At 40.6% G+C, this 20,548-nt stretch overlaps 1 protein-coding gene across 2 annotated transcripts in view; it reads left to right on the forward strand.

Moving 5' to 3' along the window:
- LOC308343784 (survival motor neuron protein) overlaps positions 1 to 20,548 on the forward strand; it is a 33,860-nt gene that overhangs the window by 1,700 nt on the left and 11,612 nt on the right. For both annotated transcript variants that reach the window (XM_080804954.1, XM_080804955.1), the window contains exons 2-7: positions 11,374 to 11,445; positions 13,280 to 13,399; positions 14,531 to 14,731; positions 15,325 to 15,483; positions 17,330 to 17,419; positions 18,653 to 18,763. In XM_080804954.1, the coding sequence (XP_080661080.1) occupies positions 11,374 to 11,445; positions 13,280 to 13,399; positions 14,531 to 14,731; positions 15,325 to 15,483; positions 17,330 to 17,419; positions 18,653 to 18,763 (753 nt within the window). The remainder of the gene's footprint in view (positions 1 to 11,373; positions 11,446 to 13,279; positions 13,400 to 14,530; positions 14,732 to 15,324; positions 15,484 to 17,329; positions 17,420 to 18,652; positions 18,764 to 20,548) is intronic.

The following is a 20,548-nucleotide window of genomic DNA, read 5'->3' on the forward strand; positions in this document are numbered from 1 at the left end:
CCTCTGCCTTCGGCTCGGGTCATGGTCTCGGGGTCCTGGGATCGAGCCCCGCATCGGGCTCCCTGCTTGGCGGGGAGCCTGCTTCCTCCTCTCTCTCTGCCTGCCTCTCTGCCTGCTTGTGATCTCTGTCTGTCAAATAAATAAATTAAATCTTTAAAAAAAAAAAAAAAGTTGGAGAATCAGTGTTTTGTCCCCGTGAAGTGGAATGATTGCCATCATCCACCTACTAGAAGGAGTAAGTTGCAGAGGCTAGAACGTGATAGTTGTGGAAAGTAGGATTCTTTTTTTTTTTTCAATTCCAGTATACTCAACATACAGTGTAATATTAGTAACGTACAGTGTAATATTTCATGTGTACACTATAGAGGTTCAGTATTTCTCTACATTACTCAGGGCTTATCATGGTAAGTTTACTCTTAATCTAACCCTTCACCTATTTCACCCATCTCCCCAGCCACCTCTCCTCTGGTAACCATCAGTTTGTTCTCAATAGTTAAGAGTCTGTTTCTTAATTTGTCTTCCCCCCCCATTTGTGTTTTGTCGTTGTTGTTGTTGCTTTGTTTTTTTTAAGTAGGCTCCACACCCAACATGGGGCTTGAACTGATTACCCTGAGATCAAGAATTGCATCCTCCACCAATTGAGCCAGCCGGGTGCCCCCTCTTCCTTTGTTTTGTTTCTTAAATTCCACATATTTAAGAGTGAGATCATACGGTATTTGTCTTTTTTTTTTTTTAATTTTTTTTTTTTTCTAATTTATTTATTTGTTAGAGAGCGAGCGAGCACAGGCAGAGTGGTAGGCAGAGGCAGAGGGAGAAGCAGGCTCCCCGCGGAGCAAGGAGCCCGATGTGGGACTCGATCCCAGGACGCTGGGATCATGACCTGAGCCGAAGGCAGCCACTTAACCAACTGAGCCACCCAGGCGTCCCGGTATTTGTCTTTTTTTGACTGACGTATTTCACTTAACATTATACTCTCTAGGTCTGTCTGTGTTGTTGCAAATGGCAAGACTTCATTTTTATAGCTAATAATAGTCCATTGTTTATATATACCACATCATCTTTATCCATTCATCTATCAGTGGACACTTGGGCTGCCTCCATTATTTGGCTAAGTAATGCTGCAGTAAACATAGAGTTGAAATACCAATGGAAAAAATTTCAGGACAATGTAAAGAGGCAGAAAGGCATTTATTCAATGCTCATGGGTTAGAAGAACAAATATTGCTAAAATGTCTATACTACTGAAAGCAATCTACAGATTTAATGCCATCCCTGTCAAAATACTAACAGTATTTTTCACAGAACTAGAACAAACAATCCTAAAATTTGTGTGGTACTACAGAAGACCTTGAATAGCCAAAGTAATCTTGAAATAGAAAAGTGAAACTGAAGGTATCAGAATTCCAGATTTCAAGATATATAACAGATTGGTAGTAATTAAAACAGTATGGTACTGGCGTCAAAATACATAGCTCAATGGAATAGAACAGAAAACCCCAAAATAAGTGCACAATTGTGTGGTCAATTAATCTTTCACCAAGGAGGAATGAATGTACAATGGAAAACAAAACAAAACAAAACAACTCTTCTACAAATGTTGTAGAAAAACTGGACCACTTTCTTTCTCCATATACAAAAATAAACTCAAAATGGATTAGACACCTAATGTGAGATCTGAAACCATACAAATCCTTGAAGAGAGCATAGGCAGTAATCTCTCTGACATTGGTCATAGCACCATTTTTCTAGATAGGTCTCCTGAGACAAGCAAAATAAAAGCAAAAGTTATTGGAACTACATCAGAAAAAAAGTTTCTGTACAGCAAAGGAAACAATCATCAAAACTAAAAGGCAACCAATGAATGGGAGAGGGTATTTGCAAATGACATATCCAATAAAGGATTAGTATCCAAAATATGTGAAGAACTGATAGAACTCAATACCCAGCAAACAATCCAATTTAAAAATGGGCAGAAGAGGGGCGCCTGGCTGTGTGAGTCAGTAGAACATATGACTCTTTAACTCACTGTTGCAAGTTCAAGCCTATCCATTGGTGGATGTAGAGCTTACTTTAAAAAATTAACTAAAAATTAAGAAAAGAATGGGCAGAAGACATGAACAGACATTTCCAAAGAGGAAGACAGATGCCAACACACATATGAAAAGAAGCACAGCATCACTCATCACAAAGGAAATGCAAATCAAAACCATAATGAGGGGTGCCTGGCTGGCTCAGTGGGTAGAGTAAGTGACTCTGGATCTTGGAGTCATGAGTTGACCCCCATGTTGGGCACAGAGTTTACTTTAAAAAAAAAAAAACAACCCATACACATAGTGAGATACCATCTCATGTGTCATAATGGCTAAAATTGAAAAAAAAAAAATGTGTGAGGCTGTGCAGAAAAGGGAACCCTCTTGCACTGTCAGTGGGAATGCAAATTGGTCCATCTGTGGAACACAGTATAGAGGTTCCTCAAAAAAATAAAAATACAATTACCTTAAGATGTAGGAATTGCACTACAGGGTATTTACCCCAAAAAAGACAAAAACTCTAAGTCAATAAATACCCTGCACTACAGGGTATTTACCCCAAAAAAGACAAAAACTCTAAGTCAAAGGGATATATGCACCCCTATGTTTATAGCAGCATTATTTATACTAGCCAAACTGGAAGCAGTCCAAGTGTCCATTGATCTGTGAATGGATAAAGAAGATGCAGAATGGAATATTAACAGAGTCATAAAAAGGAATGAAGTCTTGCCATTTACAACAACATGCATAGAGCTAGAGAGTATAATGCTAAGTGAAATAGGTCAGAGGAATATAGCAAATAGCATATGATTTGATTTTTTTAAAAAGATTTTATTTATTTATTTGACAGAGAGACAGCGAGAGAGGGAACATAAGCAGGAGGAGAGGGAGAAGCTGGCTTCCCAGTGAGCAGGGAGCCTGATGCAGGCCTTGATCCCAGGACCCTGGGATCATGACCCGAGCCAAAGGCAGACGCCTCTGATTTGACCCTTATGTGGAATTTAAGAAACCAAACAAACGGGTGCCTGGGTGGCTTGGTTGGTAAATCATCTGACTCTTGATCTCAGCTCAGGTCTCTATCTCAGGGTGGTGAGTTCAAGCCCCACATTGGGCTCCATGCTAGGCCTGGAGCCTCCATTTAAAAAAAAAAAAAAAAGGAGGAAAGAAAGAGAAAACAAAGGAAAAACACAAATCAAGAAAGCCTCTTAACTATAGAGAACAAACTGATGGTTAGGAGAGGTAGGTGGGGGTATGGGGATTAAAGAATATACCTATGACGAAATGAAATGATTGTTAAAATAAACATAGGGGTGCATATATCCTTTCAAGTTAGTGTTTTTGTATTCTGTGGGTAAATATTCAGTGTGGTTACTGGATCATAGGGTAGTTCTTTTTGCAGGGGGTGAGTAGTTCTATTATTAATTTTTTGTGTAATCTTCATACTGTTTTCCATGGTGGCTGGTCCAATTTGGATTTTCACCAACAGTGCAGGAGGATTCCTTTTTCTGCACATCCTTACCCACACTTGTTTCTTGTGTTCTTGATTTTAGCCATTATAACAGGTGTGAGTTGATATCTCCTTGGGGTTCTGGTTTGGATTTGCCTGATGATAAGAGATGTTAAGCATCTTTTCATGTGTGTTTTGGCCCTCTGTGTCTTCTTCCAAGAAATATCTACTCATCTCTGCTGCCCAGGAGGAGTAGGATTCTTTAAACCAAGTTTATGGAAAGCTTGTAGTTATTGATTATTACAAGTAAGAACCATATCAGTTAGTGTCTGCTATTGGGTGGTGTACAAGATCGTTGGTAGAGAGGAGCTTATTTAATGACCTGCAATGATAGGATATTGGAAGGATCATCTACATGGGTTTTTAAATGATCAGGAATGGGACGCCTGGGTGGCTCAGTTGGTTAAGCAGCTGCCTTCGGCTCAGGTCATGATCCCAGCGTCCTGGGATCGAGTCCCGCATCGGGCTCCTTGCTCAGCAGGGAGCCTGCTTCTCCCTCTGCCTCTGCCTGCCACTCTGCCTGCCTGTGCTTGTTCGCTCTCTCTCCCTCTCTCTCTCTCTGACAAATAAATAAATAAAATCTTAAATGATCAGGAATGACAGGGGTAGATTGCAAAGAGTACTGGGATATAAATCTCAAAATGAGGAAAGGTGGCTCAGATGGCTGTAGATGGTCACATAAAGAGGAATAGTAGATAGTGGAGTCTGGTAACAGGATTTTTAAAACAGTTTTCAGGAAGGAAGGAGGAAGAAAAATCTGGAAGTGGGTGTGAGGAGAAGGAAGATTGCTTTCCCATCTGTGGTACAATAATTTGAGGAATATGGAGGGGAAAATACTTTATTTGAATGTCTGTAAGGAAAGAAGCATCTTTGGGAAAACCTAGATTTTTTAAAGATTTTATTTATTTATTTGACAGAGAGAGGCACAGCGAGAGAGGGAACACAAGCAGGGGGGGTGGGAGAGGGAGAAGCAGGCTTCCCACTGAGCAGGGAGCCCGATGTAGAGATTGATCCTAGGACCCCGGGATCATGACCTGAGCCACGAAGGCAGATGCTTAATGACTGAGCCACCCAGGCACCCCAACGCTAGATTTTAAAACAAGATATAGGGAATATTCAGAGAAGAGGTTAAAGATACTGGGAGCAGGATTTGCTGATTACTCAAGAGATCACAACTGAAGTGTCAGCAGTTGAGAATTGTAGAAGATGGCAGAATTGAGGAGTACCTTGGGAAACCTAGGCTACTACTACTGGTAACGGAGAAACAGATACATAAAGACAGTGCTCATGTCCTGTTCTGGTGGCTACTGTGTAACAAATCACTGAAAACATAGTAGCTCGAAACAGTAATAATGGTGGGGTGCTTGGGTGGTTCAGTTGGTGTAGTTGCTTAGTGCAGAGCCTGACATATGGCTCTATCCCACAACCCCTAGATGATGAACAGAGCTGTAACTGAGAATCAGATGCTTAGGTGGCTCAGTCGGTTGGGCATCCAGCTGTTGATTTTGGCTTGGGGCTTGATTTCAGGGTCAGGCTGCCTGCTCAGCACCAAGTCTGCTACTCTCCCTCTCCGCCTGCTCCTCACCCCACTCTTATGTGCACACATACTCTCTTTTAGTCTCTCTCACTCAAATAAATGGATAAATCTTTTGAAAAAGGAGGGAGGGATGTCTGGGTGGCACAGTCATTAAGTGTCTGCCTTCGGCTCAGGTCATGATCCCAGGGTCCTGGGATGGAGCCCTGCCTTGGGCTCCCTGCTCAGTGGGAAGCCTTCTTCTCCCTCTCCCACTCCTGCCTGTGTTTCCTCTCTCTCTGTGTTCCTCTCTGTCAAATAAATAAATAAAATCTTTAAAATAAAATCTTATAATTTTTTTTTAAATTTATTTGTTAGAGAGAGCGAGCAAGCACAGGCAGACAGAGTGGTAGGCAGAGGCAGAGGGAGAAGCAGGCTCCCCGCCGAGCAAGGAGCCCGATGTGGGACTCGATCCCAGGATGCTGGGATCACGACCCGAGCCGAAGGCAGCTGCTCAACCAACTGAGCCACCCAGGCGTCCCTTTAAAATAAAATCTTTAAAAAAAAAAAAAAAAAAAGGCACTAACTGAGCCACCCAGGTGCCTCAACAGCCATTTCTGTTCTTTGTGATCTCAGTGTGTGGGCTGGTTTAGATTTCCTTATACCCCTTTATAGTCCTTCCCTCTCATTTCTCCTTATCTCCTATTCCCCCAATAACTGCTGGATCACATTTTCTGTTACCACAGATTAGTATGCATTTTTTAGAATTTTATAAACATGAAATCTAGGTTAGCTTCCTTTATTCATAATAGTTATTTTGAGTTTCACACATTTTGTTTTACATATTAGTTGTTCATTCCTTTTTACTGCTATAGTGCCTCACTGCATTAATATACTATGATTTGTTTATCCACTCACTTGTTCATGGACATTTGGATTATTTTCATTTGGGGACTATTACTAACAGAGCTGCTGTATTAGTGGAGAAGACTTTGTATGTACCTAAGCTTTCATTTCTCTTGGAAATGTACTCACGGAGTAGTTGTATTTTAACTTTTTAATAAGCTGCCTTGGGGTGGGGGGGTACCTGGCTGGCCCAGTCATTAGAACATGTGACTCTGGATCTCAGGGTCATGAGTTCAAACCCCCATGATGATGTGTTGCCCACTTTAAAAAAAAAAAAAAAAAAGGAAAAAAAGCTTCCTTGGGAGCACCCTACTGTTTGTTAAATGGGATGCTACCCATTGAATAAATTCAGTATGACCTTTAAAAAAGAGAGGGTGTGAAGCTCTTCTTTCAGAATGATTGTACCATGTCACATTTTGACTAGTAATGTGTGACATTTCCATATTTTCCACATCCTTTTTAATATTTGGATTGGTCATTCTTGTTAACTTTAGACATTCTAATGTAGTGCCATCTCAAGATTTTATTTATTGTTCTAAAGTTTGTGTTTGTTTGTTTGTTTTTTTAAGTAATCTCTGCACCCAGCATGGGACTCAAAAACTCACAACTCCACCAGTGAGGCACCCCTAGCTCATGATTTTAGTTAGGATTTCTTTAATGACTGATGATATTGATCGTCATTTTATGTGCTTATTTGCTACGCATTTACTGTCTTCTTTGACAAAGTGCTGAGATCGTTTGTCTTTTGTTATCTGTTTACTTATTTATTTATATGGGAGAACACAAGCAGAGGAAGGGGGAGGAGAGGGTGAGGGAGAAGAGCACTCCCCATTGGGCATGGAGCCCAGCATGGGGCTCCATCTCAGAATCCTGAGATCATGACCTGAGCCAGTCAGATCTTTAACCACCTAAGCCACCCAGGCAGTTTTGTCTTTTTTTTAAATTGGATTTTATCGGTATTTGCAAGTTCTCCAAGTATGCTAGATACAAAATCTTTACTAGGTAGATAATTCACAGATATTTTCTCCCAGTTTGTGGCTTGCTTTTTCAGTCTCTTAACATTGTCTTTTTAGGAACAGAAATTCTTCATTTTGCTGAAATCTAATTTTTCAGGGTTTTGGTTTTTTTTTTTCCCAGTGTTCTTTTTGTGTAGGCAAACTGAGGTCACAAGGATTTTTTCTTAAGTCTTACAGTTTTATTTTACGTTTCTGTGATCCATCATGAATTAATTTTTGAGTATGGCTCAAGATAGGGATCCAAATTCTTTTCTCTGCGTAAGTTTCCAATTGTTTCAGCACCGTTTGTTGACACTACTATGCTTTCTCTACTAAATTGCATCTGTACCTTTGTTTCAAATCAGTCATATGTGTGTGGGACTATTTATGACTCAGCTTTATTACATTAGTCTATCTATCTTGTGCTAATAACACACTTTTTGATAACTATAGCTTCACAGTACATCCTGAAGTCAGATAAATTAACTCCTCCAGCTTTGCTTTGCTTTTTCAAAATTGTTTCGGCTAGGGGCACCTGGGTGGCTCAGTAGGTTGAGCATCTGCCTTCCACTCAAGTCATGATCTCAGAGTCCTGAGATCAAGCCCCGTGGGCTCCCTGTTCAGTAAGTAGGGAGACTGCTTCTCTCTCTCTCTCAAATAAATAAAATCTTTTAAAAAGGAAAAAAAAAAGTTGTTTTGGCTATTCTAGGTCCTTTTATTTCCATTTGAGTTTTAGAATCAGCTTGTCTATTTAATAGATGTTGACCCTTGAACAGCATTGGTTTGAGCTGCGCATGTCCACCTGTATGTGAATTATTTGCCATAAATACAGTACGGTAATATAAATATATTTTCCTTAGGACTTTAATATTTAGTTTACTTCAGTGTAAGAATACCGTATACAGGGGCGCCTGGGTGGCTCAGTGGGTTAAAGCCTCTGCCTTCAGCTCGGGTCATGATCTCAGGGTCCTGGGATTGAGCCCCATGTCAGGCTCTCTGCTCAGCAGAGAGTCTGCTTCTTCCTCTCTCTCTGCCTGTCTCTCTGCCTACTTGTGATCTCTCTGACAAATACATAAATAAAATCTTTAAAAAAAATTAAAAAGAATACAGTATATTATACTTTTATCAAATATGTGTTAATGGGCTGTTCATGTTACCTGTAGGGCTTCTTTCTAGTCAGCAGTAGGCTATTAGTGGTTAAGATTTTGGCAGGTCAAGTTATACGCAGGGGTGCTTGGTTGGCTCAGTCAGTAGAACACGTGACTTCCTGATTGTGGGTCGTGACTTCAAGCCCATGTTAGGTATGGAGTTTGCTTTTAAAAAAAAAAAAAAAAAAAAAAAGTTATACACAGATTTTTGCCTGGGGGGCAGTAGGGGGGGATAGAGAGGAGTTGGCACCCCTGATTCCCCCATCTGTTGTTCAGGGGTCACATGTACTTTACTTTTCTCTTAAAACTGCAATTATATATATTTGATGCTAACAGCATTGGGTTTATTTTTTTTTAACCCAAGATTTCCCTGTTCATATCTTAGTTGGATAAAGCTTATTTTCAGTAGATTCCTCTACAAAGACTAGTTGTGTTCTTGCACATTGTAAGTTAGTCTTGGTACTTGAAGGATAGGTAGGGTGTATCACAAGATCCTTCCTTGGCTTATACTTTCTCTCGTAATTTTTTTTTTTGGAGATTTTTTAATTTATTTATTTGGCAGAGATCACAAGTGGGCAGAGAGGCAGGACGAAGGGGGTGGTGGGGAGCAGGCTCCCTGCTGAGCAGGCATCCTGAATGTGGGGCTCGATCCCAGGACCCTGAGATCATGACCTTAGCTGAAGGCAGAGGCTTATTAACCCACTGAGGCACCCCACTTTTCTCATAAATTTCTGTGGGACAGTCTCCTACTGATTTTCTTTATTTTGTAAATGACTTGGTCTTTTTGTTTACAGGCTGTAAGGTTTTTTTAGAGTTTTTTGTTTGTTTTTGTGTTTTTAGGCTTTATTCTTCAGGGACCCCATTTATACATATGTTAAATATTCTTTGCTAGTCATTCATATTTATCATTTCACTTTTTTTTTTTTTTAAGATTTTATTTATTTATTTGACAGAGAGATCACAAGTAGGCAGAGAGGCAGGTAGAGAGGGTCGGGGGAAGCAGACTCCCTGCCGAGCAGAGAGCCTGATGTGGGGCTCGATCCCAGCACCCTGAGATCATGACCCGAACCAAAGGCAGAGCCTTAATCCACTGGGCCACCAGGTGCCCCAATCATTTCACTTCTTGTTTTTCTTTCTTTCTTTCTTTCTCTCTCTCAGCTTTTCCTTGGGACCCCTTAAGTCTTCAGTCAAATGTGTTCTTTTTTGGTTACTTTGTAGCCGACATTATGGTTTCTTCCATTTCTTTCTTGATTTTAACTCTTGATTCAAATCTTGCCCTTTTGCCGTTTTGTCATCTAAGTTTTTTATTTTTTTTTAAATATTTTATTTATTTGACAGAGAGAGATCACAAATAGGCAGAGCAGCAGGCAGAGGCGGGGGGCGGGGGGAGCAGACTCCCTGCCGAGCAGAGAGCCCGATGCGGGGCTCAATCCCAGGACCCCGAGATCATGATCTGAGCCAAAGGCAGAGACTCAACCCACTGAGCCACCCAGGGGTCCCCATCTAAGTTTTTTAAATATTTGATTCAAGTCGGTTTGTGGATGCTGGTTTAAGAATATTTAATTTCAGTTGGGTGTTGTGTTTTCTTATTTTTGTGATTGTTATTTGGGAAGTTTTATCAGCTAAAATATTTTTTGTTGTAATAGCTTTGTATAAAATCTGAGGTGTCTTTAATTTTCATTTTGAATGTCCTGTTTCCCTGATCTGACAATATTCATTGCCATGTGAGGATTTTGAGTTGCTATGTGTTTTTACTTTTTTTTTTTAAGAGTTTATTTATTGGACAGAGGGAGACATAGCCAGAGACACAACACAAGCAGAGGAAGTGGGAGAGAGAGAAGCAGACTTCCCGCTGAGCAGGGAGCCCAATCTAGGGCTCAGTCCCACAACCCTGGGATCATGACCTGAACCAAAAGCAGACAACCGCTGAGCCACCCAGGCACCCCTATGTGTTTTACTTTTAAGAATGCCCTCTCTGGGGGCACCTGGGTGGCTCAGTGGGTTAAGCCTCTGCCCTCAGCTCAGGTCATGATCCCAGGATCCTGGGATCAAGCCCCAAGCAGGCTCTCTGCTCAGCGGGGAGCCTGCTTCCCCCTCCCCCTCTGCCTGCCTCTCTGCCTACTTGTGATCTCTCTCTCCCTCTCTGTCAAATAAATAAATAAAATCTAAAAAAACAAAACGAAACAAAAAACGCTCTCTCTGGGGCACGTGGGTGACTCAGTCATTAAGTGTCTGCCTTCAGCTCAGGTCATGATCCCAGTCCTGGGATCAAGCCCCACATCGGATCAAGCCCCTGCTCAGTGGGAAGCCTGCTTTTCCCTCTCCCTCTGCTGCTCCCCCTGCTTGTATTCGCTCTCAAGCTGTGTCTCTCTCTGTCCAATAAATAAATAAAAAAGAACGCCCTCTCCAAGGGCGCACGGGTGGCTCAGTCTTCCCACATCAGGCTCTCTGCTCAGTGGGGAGCCTGCTTCTCCCTCTCCCTCTGCCTACCTCCCCCCTGCTTGTGTTCTCTCTTTCCCTGTCCCGTTCTGTCAAATAAATAAATAAAAATCTTTAAAAATAAATAAAATAAAATGAAAATTGATTAGTCACTATTAATAATTTATAACCTTAAACATTTTGAGAGTTTTTCTTATAAAGATTTTATTAATTTTTTTGAGAGAGAGAGAGAATGAGAAAGAAAAGGAGAGCATGGGAAGGGGGAGGGTCAGAGGGAGAAGCAGACTCCCCACCAAGCAGGGAGCCCAGTGTGGGACTCGATCCCGGGACTTCAGGATCATGACCTGAGCTGAAGTCAGTCGCTTAACCAACTGAGCCACCCAGGCGCCCCGAGAATTTTTTTAATAATCTAGACATACTGTAAGTCAAGGGGGAAAGAATATTTTTTGGACCTCAGACTTTAAGGTCAGGCTAGCATTACCGTAGTCTGTGTAAAGTCAAGGTAATGGCCAAGTATTTTCCCACACTGCCAAGCTAAACCATTTGTCGGCTCATAGAAGGGATTGAAACACAGGTTACCCTTAAACATACTTATTCATTAAATTGTGGAGCATTCACTTTTCAGCATACCTCTTAGAGCATTTACATATGTCTAGCTTTGGGGGTAATGTCACATACTCTCTAAGTAGGTAGGCTTTCTTTAGTTTTATTTAGGATTTTAAAGACCTGTTTTTAGTGTAATTTCATTATGTCTGGAGTAAGATGGCTCTTGATACTACCTAATGTACATTATGATGAAATCCATATAAACGTTTTTGTTCTTTACCCTTCCCAGAGTGATGATTCTGACATTTGGGATGATACAGCATTGATAAAAGCTTATGATAAAGCTGTGGCTTCGTTTAAGGTATGAAATGTTTACTAACTCATTTCCTTATTTCTTCATGTTAATCATTTGGTAAAAAAAATTAGCTGATAACATACTTAAAAGTGTTAATGTACGTGTCACTCAGTTCTAATTTTGAAGACCAGTAGATACCATTGGTTAGTTAACTTACCTGATAATCTGATAATCTTCCTTTAAAAGTAGGCAGGTTCTCTGTATGTCATCCCTTTAGCAAAGGCAACTGAAGTAGAATTTTAAACACTAATGGGTTTGCATTGTATCAAACAACAGAAGTCCTCTTAATTCAGATTAGTGGAAGGGCAGCCTGAATTATAATTTCCATTTAACAAGCCTTCACTGAAATAATAATATCAGTCGTGCTATAATTAGTACTTATAGAATGTGTACAGCATTTTAGGCACCGTTCTAAGTGCTATACTTACATTAAATTAATCTTCCCCAAATCCTGTGAGTTGATTATCAAGTCAAGCATTTCTGCTGGTAGGAATATACTATTCTTTTAGGGGCTGTAGTCTCTTTCTGTGGCCCAAACAAAACATTTACACAGTTGTCTGCCATTATCACTTTCCCTACCGTGTGAAGTATTTGGTTTTTTTGAGCACCATGCATGGGCCTTCAGTAGTCCAGGCAAAGAGCATATCTCAGAGCACCAGGTACAAAGTCCACTTCTTTCCCTCAGTCACTCCTGTAGCATGAGGTAAAGATCAAACCTGTATGTCATCCTTGAAGCTGAATTCAGATTTGTCAGTAATGCTTTATAGTATACCTTTAGAGTAGAAGCATACTAATGCGGGGTTCTGAAAATGCGGGTTAAAGTAGGGCTCAGTATTGGATGGAATTAACGATATTGCAGAGGGAAGTAGTCTGAGTAGAGGAGAAGATAGTTAACATTTATTTATTTTTAAATATTTTTATTTTAGAGAGTATGAGGAGGAGGTGGGGCAGAGGGAGAGGGAGAGAGAGAATCCCAAGCAGGGCCCAGTGTGGGATTCAGTCTCACAACCCTGAGATCATGACCTGATTTGAAACCAAGAGTCAGATACTTAACCGACTGAGCCACCCAGGTGCCCCGATAGTTTACTTTTAATTGTGTTGAGTGTGAAGTAAACGTGAAGATAAGAAATTGGTAATTGGAAATGTTGGGTTGAATGGAGAAGAAATGTCACCTGAATAATAGCTTTAAAAGTCTGCTTGCATAGAGGTTATAATTGAATTAATAGGAATAGATGATCATAAGCAGGTAAAGAAGGGTGGACAGTTCTTTTCGGGAATGCCCAAGTTTAAGACTCGATCAGAGAGGTAATAAAGCATTGAAGTTCTCTGCATTGCTATATCCAAAATGTCATGAATTTCAAGACAAATGATTAGCAGAATATAATGTTACTGAAAGGATGAGAGGGAGGACTTAATTAAAGGGATCCTTAGAGGGATGCTTGGGTGGCTTAGTCGGTTAAGGGCCTGCCTTCAGCTCAGGTTGTGATCCTTGGGTCCTGGGATCAAGTCCCACATTGGGCTCCTTGCTCAGCAGGGAGCCTGCTTCTCCCTCTGCCTGCCTCTCCCCACTGCTTGTGTGCTCACTCTCTGTCTCTCTCTCTCTGACAGATAAATAAATCTTTAAAAAAATAAATAAAATAAATAAAAGGGTCCTTAGAGCTGATAGCTGTATGATGCCTTCCAGAATAGTTTTTGCATTGTGTGGGATGACGGAAAGAGGAAATAGAAGCTGTCTGAGTTGATGGGACCTTCAGACCAGCTTATAGTGACTGAATTCTTTTGTTACACTTCTTCGATGTTTTACCCTATAACACGAACATTTGTATTCTTGTTTTCATAGCACGCTCTAAAGAATGGTGACATTTCTGAAGCTTCAGATAAACCAAAAGGCACACCTAAAAGAAAACCTGCTAAGAAGAATAAAAGCCAAAAAAAGAATGCTACAACACCCCTGAAGCAGGTTATTTTTAAACATTGAGATTAAACTTCAAAGAATTTGTTGCTGTTTTTAAGAATAGTGTAAAATATTTTTAACTTAAGTGATTAGTATAGTGTTTTCCATTGACAGGTAATCACAAAATTCTAAAATAGCTATTAAACTTTCTATAGTTTAGGAACATGCATGTTAATAAAAGTATACTGAATTGGTTGGGAATGATCCATTGAAGATTATGTTTACTTTATGTGAGGGGTGCGGTAGAGGAACCCAATGCTATTTGAGAGGAGTACTACAGAACCCTAATCTGAATTGGCAGTGTTCTACTTCAGCTGAGAGATGGCTCTGCTTCTCCCCACCATCCCCCCTCTTTGGACCACACATTCTATGGTCCCTTGAACTAATACCCAGGAACCAACTATTCTGGGTGGAATCATATCTCCTTTAAAATAGTAGACCCGAGGGGCGCCTGGGTGGCTCAGTGGGTTAAGCCACTGCCTTCGGCTCGGGTCATGATCTCAGGGTCCTGGGATCGAGTCCCGCATCGGGCTCTCTGCTCAGCAGGGAGCCTGCTTCCCTCTCTCTCTGCCTGCTCTCTGTCTACTTGTAATCTCTGTCTGTCAAATAAATAAATAAAATCTTTAAAAAAAAAAAAATAAAATAAAATAAAATAAAATAGTAGACCCGAAAGCTAAATATTTTGGTGTCTCATCAGTTCCTTTAGTTTTATCATTACCAAGGGGGAAGAGAGCTAACATTTGATAAGCTCTCCCTGTGTCCTGGATCAGAGCACAGGACACTTTACACACTTTCCCCCTTTCTGTTCTTTACAGCAAATACATGAGGTAGATTTTGTTGTAATTACTTAACAGATGAGGAAAATGAGACTTAAAGGGATTAAGAAACTTGTCCGTGATTATATAAATGGCAGAATTTATATGGCAAATCTGTGGCTTGATAATATAAACAGAATTATATTGGAAATTCATACTTATGTGTTTTTGGCCCCAAACCTTTTTATATGATTCTGCATTCCAGATGAGTTAACTGGAGACTGTCCCCTTCACAACCTACCATACCCTACCTAAACAAGATTGCAGTTCATCTTCTTTAAAAGAAGTATGTGAGTGTATGTATCTTTGATTTCTTTTATAGTGGAAAGTTGGTGACAAATGTTCTGCCATTTGGTCAGAAGACGGCTGCGTTTACCCAGCTACCATTGCTTCAATTGATTTTAAGAGAGAAACCTGCGTTGTGGTTTATACTGGATATGGAAATAGGGAGGAGCAAAATATGTCTGATCTACTTTCCCCAGCCTCTGAAGTAGCTAATAATGTAGAACAGAATGCTCAGGAGGTAAGGATACGGAGGGGGGAAAAAAAAAGAATTCTTGGAAGCCAAGAGGGGATGAGAAACTAAATACTATAACTAGTTGTTAGTTTGATCTACTGAAGCACTAATTCTTTTGTTTGTTTGTTTGTTTGTTTGTTTTAAGATTTTATTTATTTGACACACAGAGAGAGAAATCACAAGTAGGCAAAGAGGCAGGCAGAGAGAACAGGGGAAGCAGGCTCCCCGCTGAGCAGAGAACCCCATGCGGGACTCGATCCCAGGACTCTGGGATCATGACCTGAGCCGAAGGCAGAGGCTTAACCCACTGAGCCACCCAGGCACCCTGAAGCACTAATTCTTTTTTAATGATACCTTTAGGGACACGTGGTTGGCTCAGTTGGTTAAGCATTTGCCTTCAGCTCAGGTCATGATCCCAGGGTCCAGGGATTGAGCCCCGCATCGGGCTCCCTGCTCAGCAAGAGCCTGCTTTTCCCTCTGTCTGCTGCACCCCCTGCTTGTGCTCTCTTGTCACGCTCTCTGACAAATAAATAAAATCTTTAAAAAAAAAAAAAAAGATACCTTTATAACAAAAACACATCTGTTTTTTCTTTCTAAAGAATGAAAATGAGAGTCAAATTTCAACAGATGAAAGTGAGAACTCCTCCTCCAGGTCTCCTGGAAATAAACCCAATAACATCAAGTCAAAAGCTGCTCCATGGAACTCTTTTCTCCCTCCACCGCCCCCCATGCCAGGATCGGGACTGGGACCAGGAAAGGTACATTTCTACTCAGAAAAGTTCTCCCAGGAAATAGTTAAGAACTTTCCACTCCTCCATTAAGTGAGTTTTAGCTTTTCTGTGAGACTGTAGTTTTCTGTAGATATTACATATCTACACTTGAAAATTTTTTGTAAAGGAAATAAGGTAGTAATGTAATGCAGAGTATTTTATACTGAAAGACTTTCCCAACTATTTATGGAGGATTGCATGTTAGTCTGATGATTTAGTGAACTTAAGTTAGACGGTATTACGGAGTTTTACGGTCAGCAGGGTGTTATGCTCTAGTTCCCCACGTCACTTGGGTAAGTGTGTAAAAACTGGAGGAAAACACAGCATTTACATCTAATACAGATTAAATCCTAGGGTGCTCCCAGATTGTTCTATAGAATAAAATGCAAATAATATTTTCCTATATGGTTCTTTTGGCTGTAAGTAATGAACTTAGAAAAGATCTTTACTGGGGCACCTGGGTGGCTCAGTGGATTAAGTGTCTGCTTTCAGCCCAGGTCATGATCTCAGGGTACTGGGATGGAGCCCCATGTTAGGTTCTCTGCCCAGGGGGGAGTCTGCTTCTCCCTCTGCCCTACTTCCCCCATCCCCCGCTCATTCTGTCTCTCAAATAAATTAATTAATTCAATCTTTGGAGAAAAAAAGAGATTTTTGTTTTAAGTTGTGTCATGTGTGTGTGTCCCTATCCAGTTGTTTTGTATAAAGCAGTGATTTCTTCACTGGAGGTTATAGTATTCAGGCAGCAATAATAATAAATTAAAAATCATGACTTACTAAAGCTTTTTCTGAAGATTTTCTGTGAAAGATTTCTTACTAGGTTTATATTATAATTTCTAGAATGATCAGACCTCTTAATTTATATATGATACTTTATTGGTCTCGGGGCTGGTTTTTCTTTTTTCTTTTTTTTTTTTTTTTTGGACAGGAAGTTGGATTTATTGGTGGGCATGAATACAACAGGAGGGGCTAGTGCCAAGGTTCTCGTGTGTGCAGAGCCCTCCATTTGTCCGAGGGGCCATGGTTAGAGATGTATTTAACCCCACAGCCATCTAAGATAAGCCGCTTTTCAGCTGCCATGTCTTCAAATTCATCCGCATTGAACTTAGTAAAGCCCCACTTCTTGGAAATGTGGATCATCTGGCAGCCAGGGAACTTGAACTTGGCCCTGCGTAGGGCTCAATCACATGCTCCTTTTTCTGCAGCTTGGTACAGATGGACATGATGACTTGGCCAGTGTGGACCCTGGCACTTGACCTGGGGCTTTCCAAAGGCACCCCGCATACCTGTCTGCAACCTAAATTGGAAATAGCCATGAGGTCAGACCTCAACATCTACTGGAAAGGGCTGTCTCCAAGGCCCCTCAGGGCAACCCATACAATCAACAGGCTGCATACACTACCAAGGAGGCTACTGTTTGCAGCCATGGCATGGTTTTTCTTATTAAATGCGAGGTTTACTAATTTGTACAATATATGCTCTACAGTAATATGTAACTCAAAGGACATCTGTAAAAAGATTACACAATTAGTAAAACTGTGGGGGAGATAGTCTTTTGTGATTCACATACCTTGCTAAATATGCTGTCTCTGATTTATTAGGTAATTAGGAGTCTTTCTTAGTTTGATTTTACTCTGGATGTTTATATAGAAAGGAAATGAGGAATATCTAGATTTATGAGTCTTTACTATTTGGTATATGAAATTCTATTTCATCTTTTTTGATATGTATAATGTATTATTCTTGGTGGTTATTTTAACTTTTATGGCACTGAATCATTTTCCTCCTTTCATGTGTAAATGGGTAAATTAATCTTCCTTTGGAATGTTCTTTACAGCCTGGTCTAAAATTCAGTGGCCCACCACCACCTCCACCACCACCACACTTCTTATCATGCTGGCTGCCTCCATTTCCTTCTGGACCACCAGTAAGTGCAGAAGAATTCAGATTAAACGTTGCTTTCATACATACTTAGGGATTTAGCAGCACATGGGTGATTGCGAAATGTCATTTTAGACCATCCCTATGGTCAGATTCTAGTGGATAACAATTGGAATCAAACCCCAGGTTTTTGTTTTTGTTTTTTAAGATTTTATTTATTTATTTGACAAACAGATCACAAGCAGGCAGAGAGGCAAGCAGAGAGAGAGGAGGAAGCAGGCTCCCCGCTGAGAAGAGAGCCCAATGTGGGGCTCGATCCCAGGACCCCGAGATCATGAGCTGAGCTGAAGGCAGAGGCTTAATCCGCTGAGCCACCCAGGCGCCCCCAGGTTTTTGTTTTTAATGCCCTTCTGCTACCCACACTCAGTCCTCTTATTGACCCCAACTCAGCCTTATATTCCTTCCTGTCAGAAATTGTATGTCATTCCATAGGGAGGTATCTCTTATTTAAAAGGATTTAATTGCACTGTAAGTAAGGATTAATCTTTTGCTCTTCCAGATATGCCTGGATGTTAACTTTGCATAGACTGTGTGGATATCTAATGGTAGACTTCTGGATATCACCAGTAGGCTAGATATAAGACGCTTTTTAGCAAATTGCTTGTGTTCCAGTGGGTGCAGCGCAGTTGTTCTATACAAGACCTTTACTTAAAATGCTGTCTGGGTGGTTTTTGAGTAAAACCATAGAAGTATGTATACATGCAATGTCTGGGTGGTTTAGTCGGTTGGGCATCTGACTCTTGATTTTGGCTCAGGTCTATGATCTCAGGGTCATGGGACTGAACCCCACATCAGGCTCCATGTTCAGCATAGAATCTGCTTGAGATTGTTTCTCTCCCTCTGCCCCTACCCACCAGCACACGTGCTCACGCTCTTTCTCTCTCTGAATAAATAAAATCTTAAAAAAAAAAAGTATAATATACTTGGTCTTTTACCCACAGATAATTAATGGAATGGAATAATAGTTCAAAAGTCAAAACAATACTGACATTTTACATGATGTACTGTCTTTTGATTCTTATTTATTTTGATTTTATTGGTCTTTTGTTGTTACTTGTTGGCTTTCTCAAAATGTCATTTTTTTTTTAAGTTTTAAATAGGAAATGGCATAAAATATAGGGGAAGATACAACAAATATCCAGCATTCCTTATGTAAAATGGATGTCCAGACTTCAGTTTTTGTTTATTGACTTTAAAGTACGTCTTTCTCCACTTCCAGATAATTCCCCCACCACCTCCCATATGTCCAGATTCTTTTGATGATGCTGATGCTTTGGGAAGTATGTTAATCTCTTGGTACATGAGTGGCTATCATACTGGTTACTATATGGTAAGTGATCACTTAGCATCTTTCCTGACAACCACTTTGTGGTTATGTGACTTTGTTTTGTGACTAAAAGAATGTTTTGTTATGTTTGGTAGATCCTAAGGATTGAAAATCACCTTAAAGTTAAAAAAACACAATTATGTGTTTAAAGCTTACATTATTCTTGTATTGTCCCTGCTAAGTGTAACTGTAGTGCATTTAAAATTTTTTCATGTTATTAGATAATGTTGATAATATGTTTTCTAATTTAATGATGCCCTTTCCAAATTATTTTCCAGTCTTATTAGCCTTTCTCTCTCTTTTTTTTAAGACTATTTATTTATTTATTTCACAGAGGGAGAGAGATCACAAGTAGGCAGAGAGGCAGGCAGAGGGAGAGGGGGAGGCAGGCTCCCCACCGAGCAGAGAGCCTCACGTGCGGCTCGATCCCAGGACCCTGAGACCATGACCTGAGCTGAAGGCAGAGGCTTAACACTGAGCCACCCAGGCGCCCCTAATCTTTCTCTTTCAATCTGAAATAAAAATGCATTGTAGGAGGGGCGTCTGGGTGGCTCAGTGGGTTAATAAGCCTCTGCCTTTGGCTCAGGTCATGATCTCAGGGTCCTGGGATCTAGCCCCGCATTGGGAATCTCTGCTCAGCAGGGAACCTGCTTCCCCCCTCTCTCTGCCTGCCTCTCTGCCTACCTGTGATCTCTGTCAAATAAGTAATCTTTTTTAAAAAATACATTGTAGGAGATAGAGAAAGAATGAATAATATCTTGAAAAAAGAAAGACAAAAAGTGTTAAGTTCTTTTTGTGCATAGAGGAAGATCTGAGGTGATAATCCAGGCTGGACGTTAGGGACGGAAGCTCCATACTTATCATTTGATATATCAGTCTGTTGCAGGCATGTAGTATTGGGATTTATCAAGAATTTTTTTAATTTTTTTAAATTTAAAAATCAATAAATTTTTATTTAAGGAATTTTACATGTGATTTCCTTCCACTGCCAATCACTGTAGTTCCTCCAAAGTCAGAATCATAATCTTCAAAATAGCACTTTTTTTTTTCTTATTTATTTGACACAGAGAGAGACAGTGAGAGAGGGAACAGAAGCAGGGGGAGTGGGAGAGGGAGAAGCAGGCTTCCCATCAAGCAGGGAGCCCTATGCGGGGCTCGATCCCAGGACCCTGGGATCATGACCTGAGCCGAAGGCAGACACCCAACAACTGAGCCACCCAGGCACCCCAAAATAGCACTTTTAGAAAGAACTTTTGTTCAGCCCACATTTGTCAGTGTCAGTCCACAGTTTATTCAGTTGGGCTTCTTTGATCTTCCCTTAAATGTGGACATACTTCACAAATTCTCTACCTGCAACCTTTTGGATCCAATTTCTTGACCTTAGGACCTTAGAAATCAAACTGCAGTCAAATGCTCTAACCATGAGCTATACCCCCTAGAAATCAAACTGTAGAAAGTACACTGATTGCTATTTTGGCAAATGATCTAAAATTTTTATTCCTTGATTTTTTTTCTAATATTGAAAAGTCTTGTAACTTCCACTCTACGCCATGAGCCTAGCAGAACATATTACCGGTGTCATTGTCTCCACAGCAATAACCTTGCTGTGATGGAAGCATAACCTCTGTCTCAAGTTATTGTAATTTTTAAGTTTTGTTGTTGTTGTTTTTTAAGATTTTATTTATTTATTTGACAGACAGAGATCACAAGTAGGCAGAGAGGCAGGCAGAAAGGGAAGCAGGCTCCCCACTGAGCAGAGAGCCTGATGTGGGGCTCAATCCCAGGACC

The sequence above is a fragment of the Martes martes genome (assembly GCF_963455335.1).
Source record: "Martes martes genome assembly, chromosome: 5".
NCBI lineage: Eukaryota > Metazoa > Chordata > Mammalia > Carnivora > Mustelidae > Martes > Martes martes.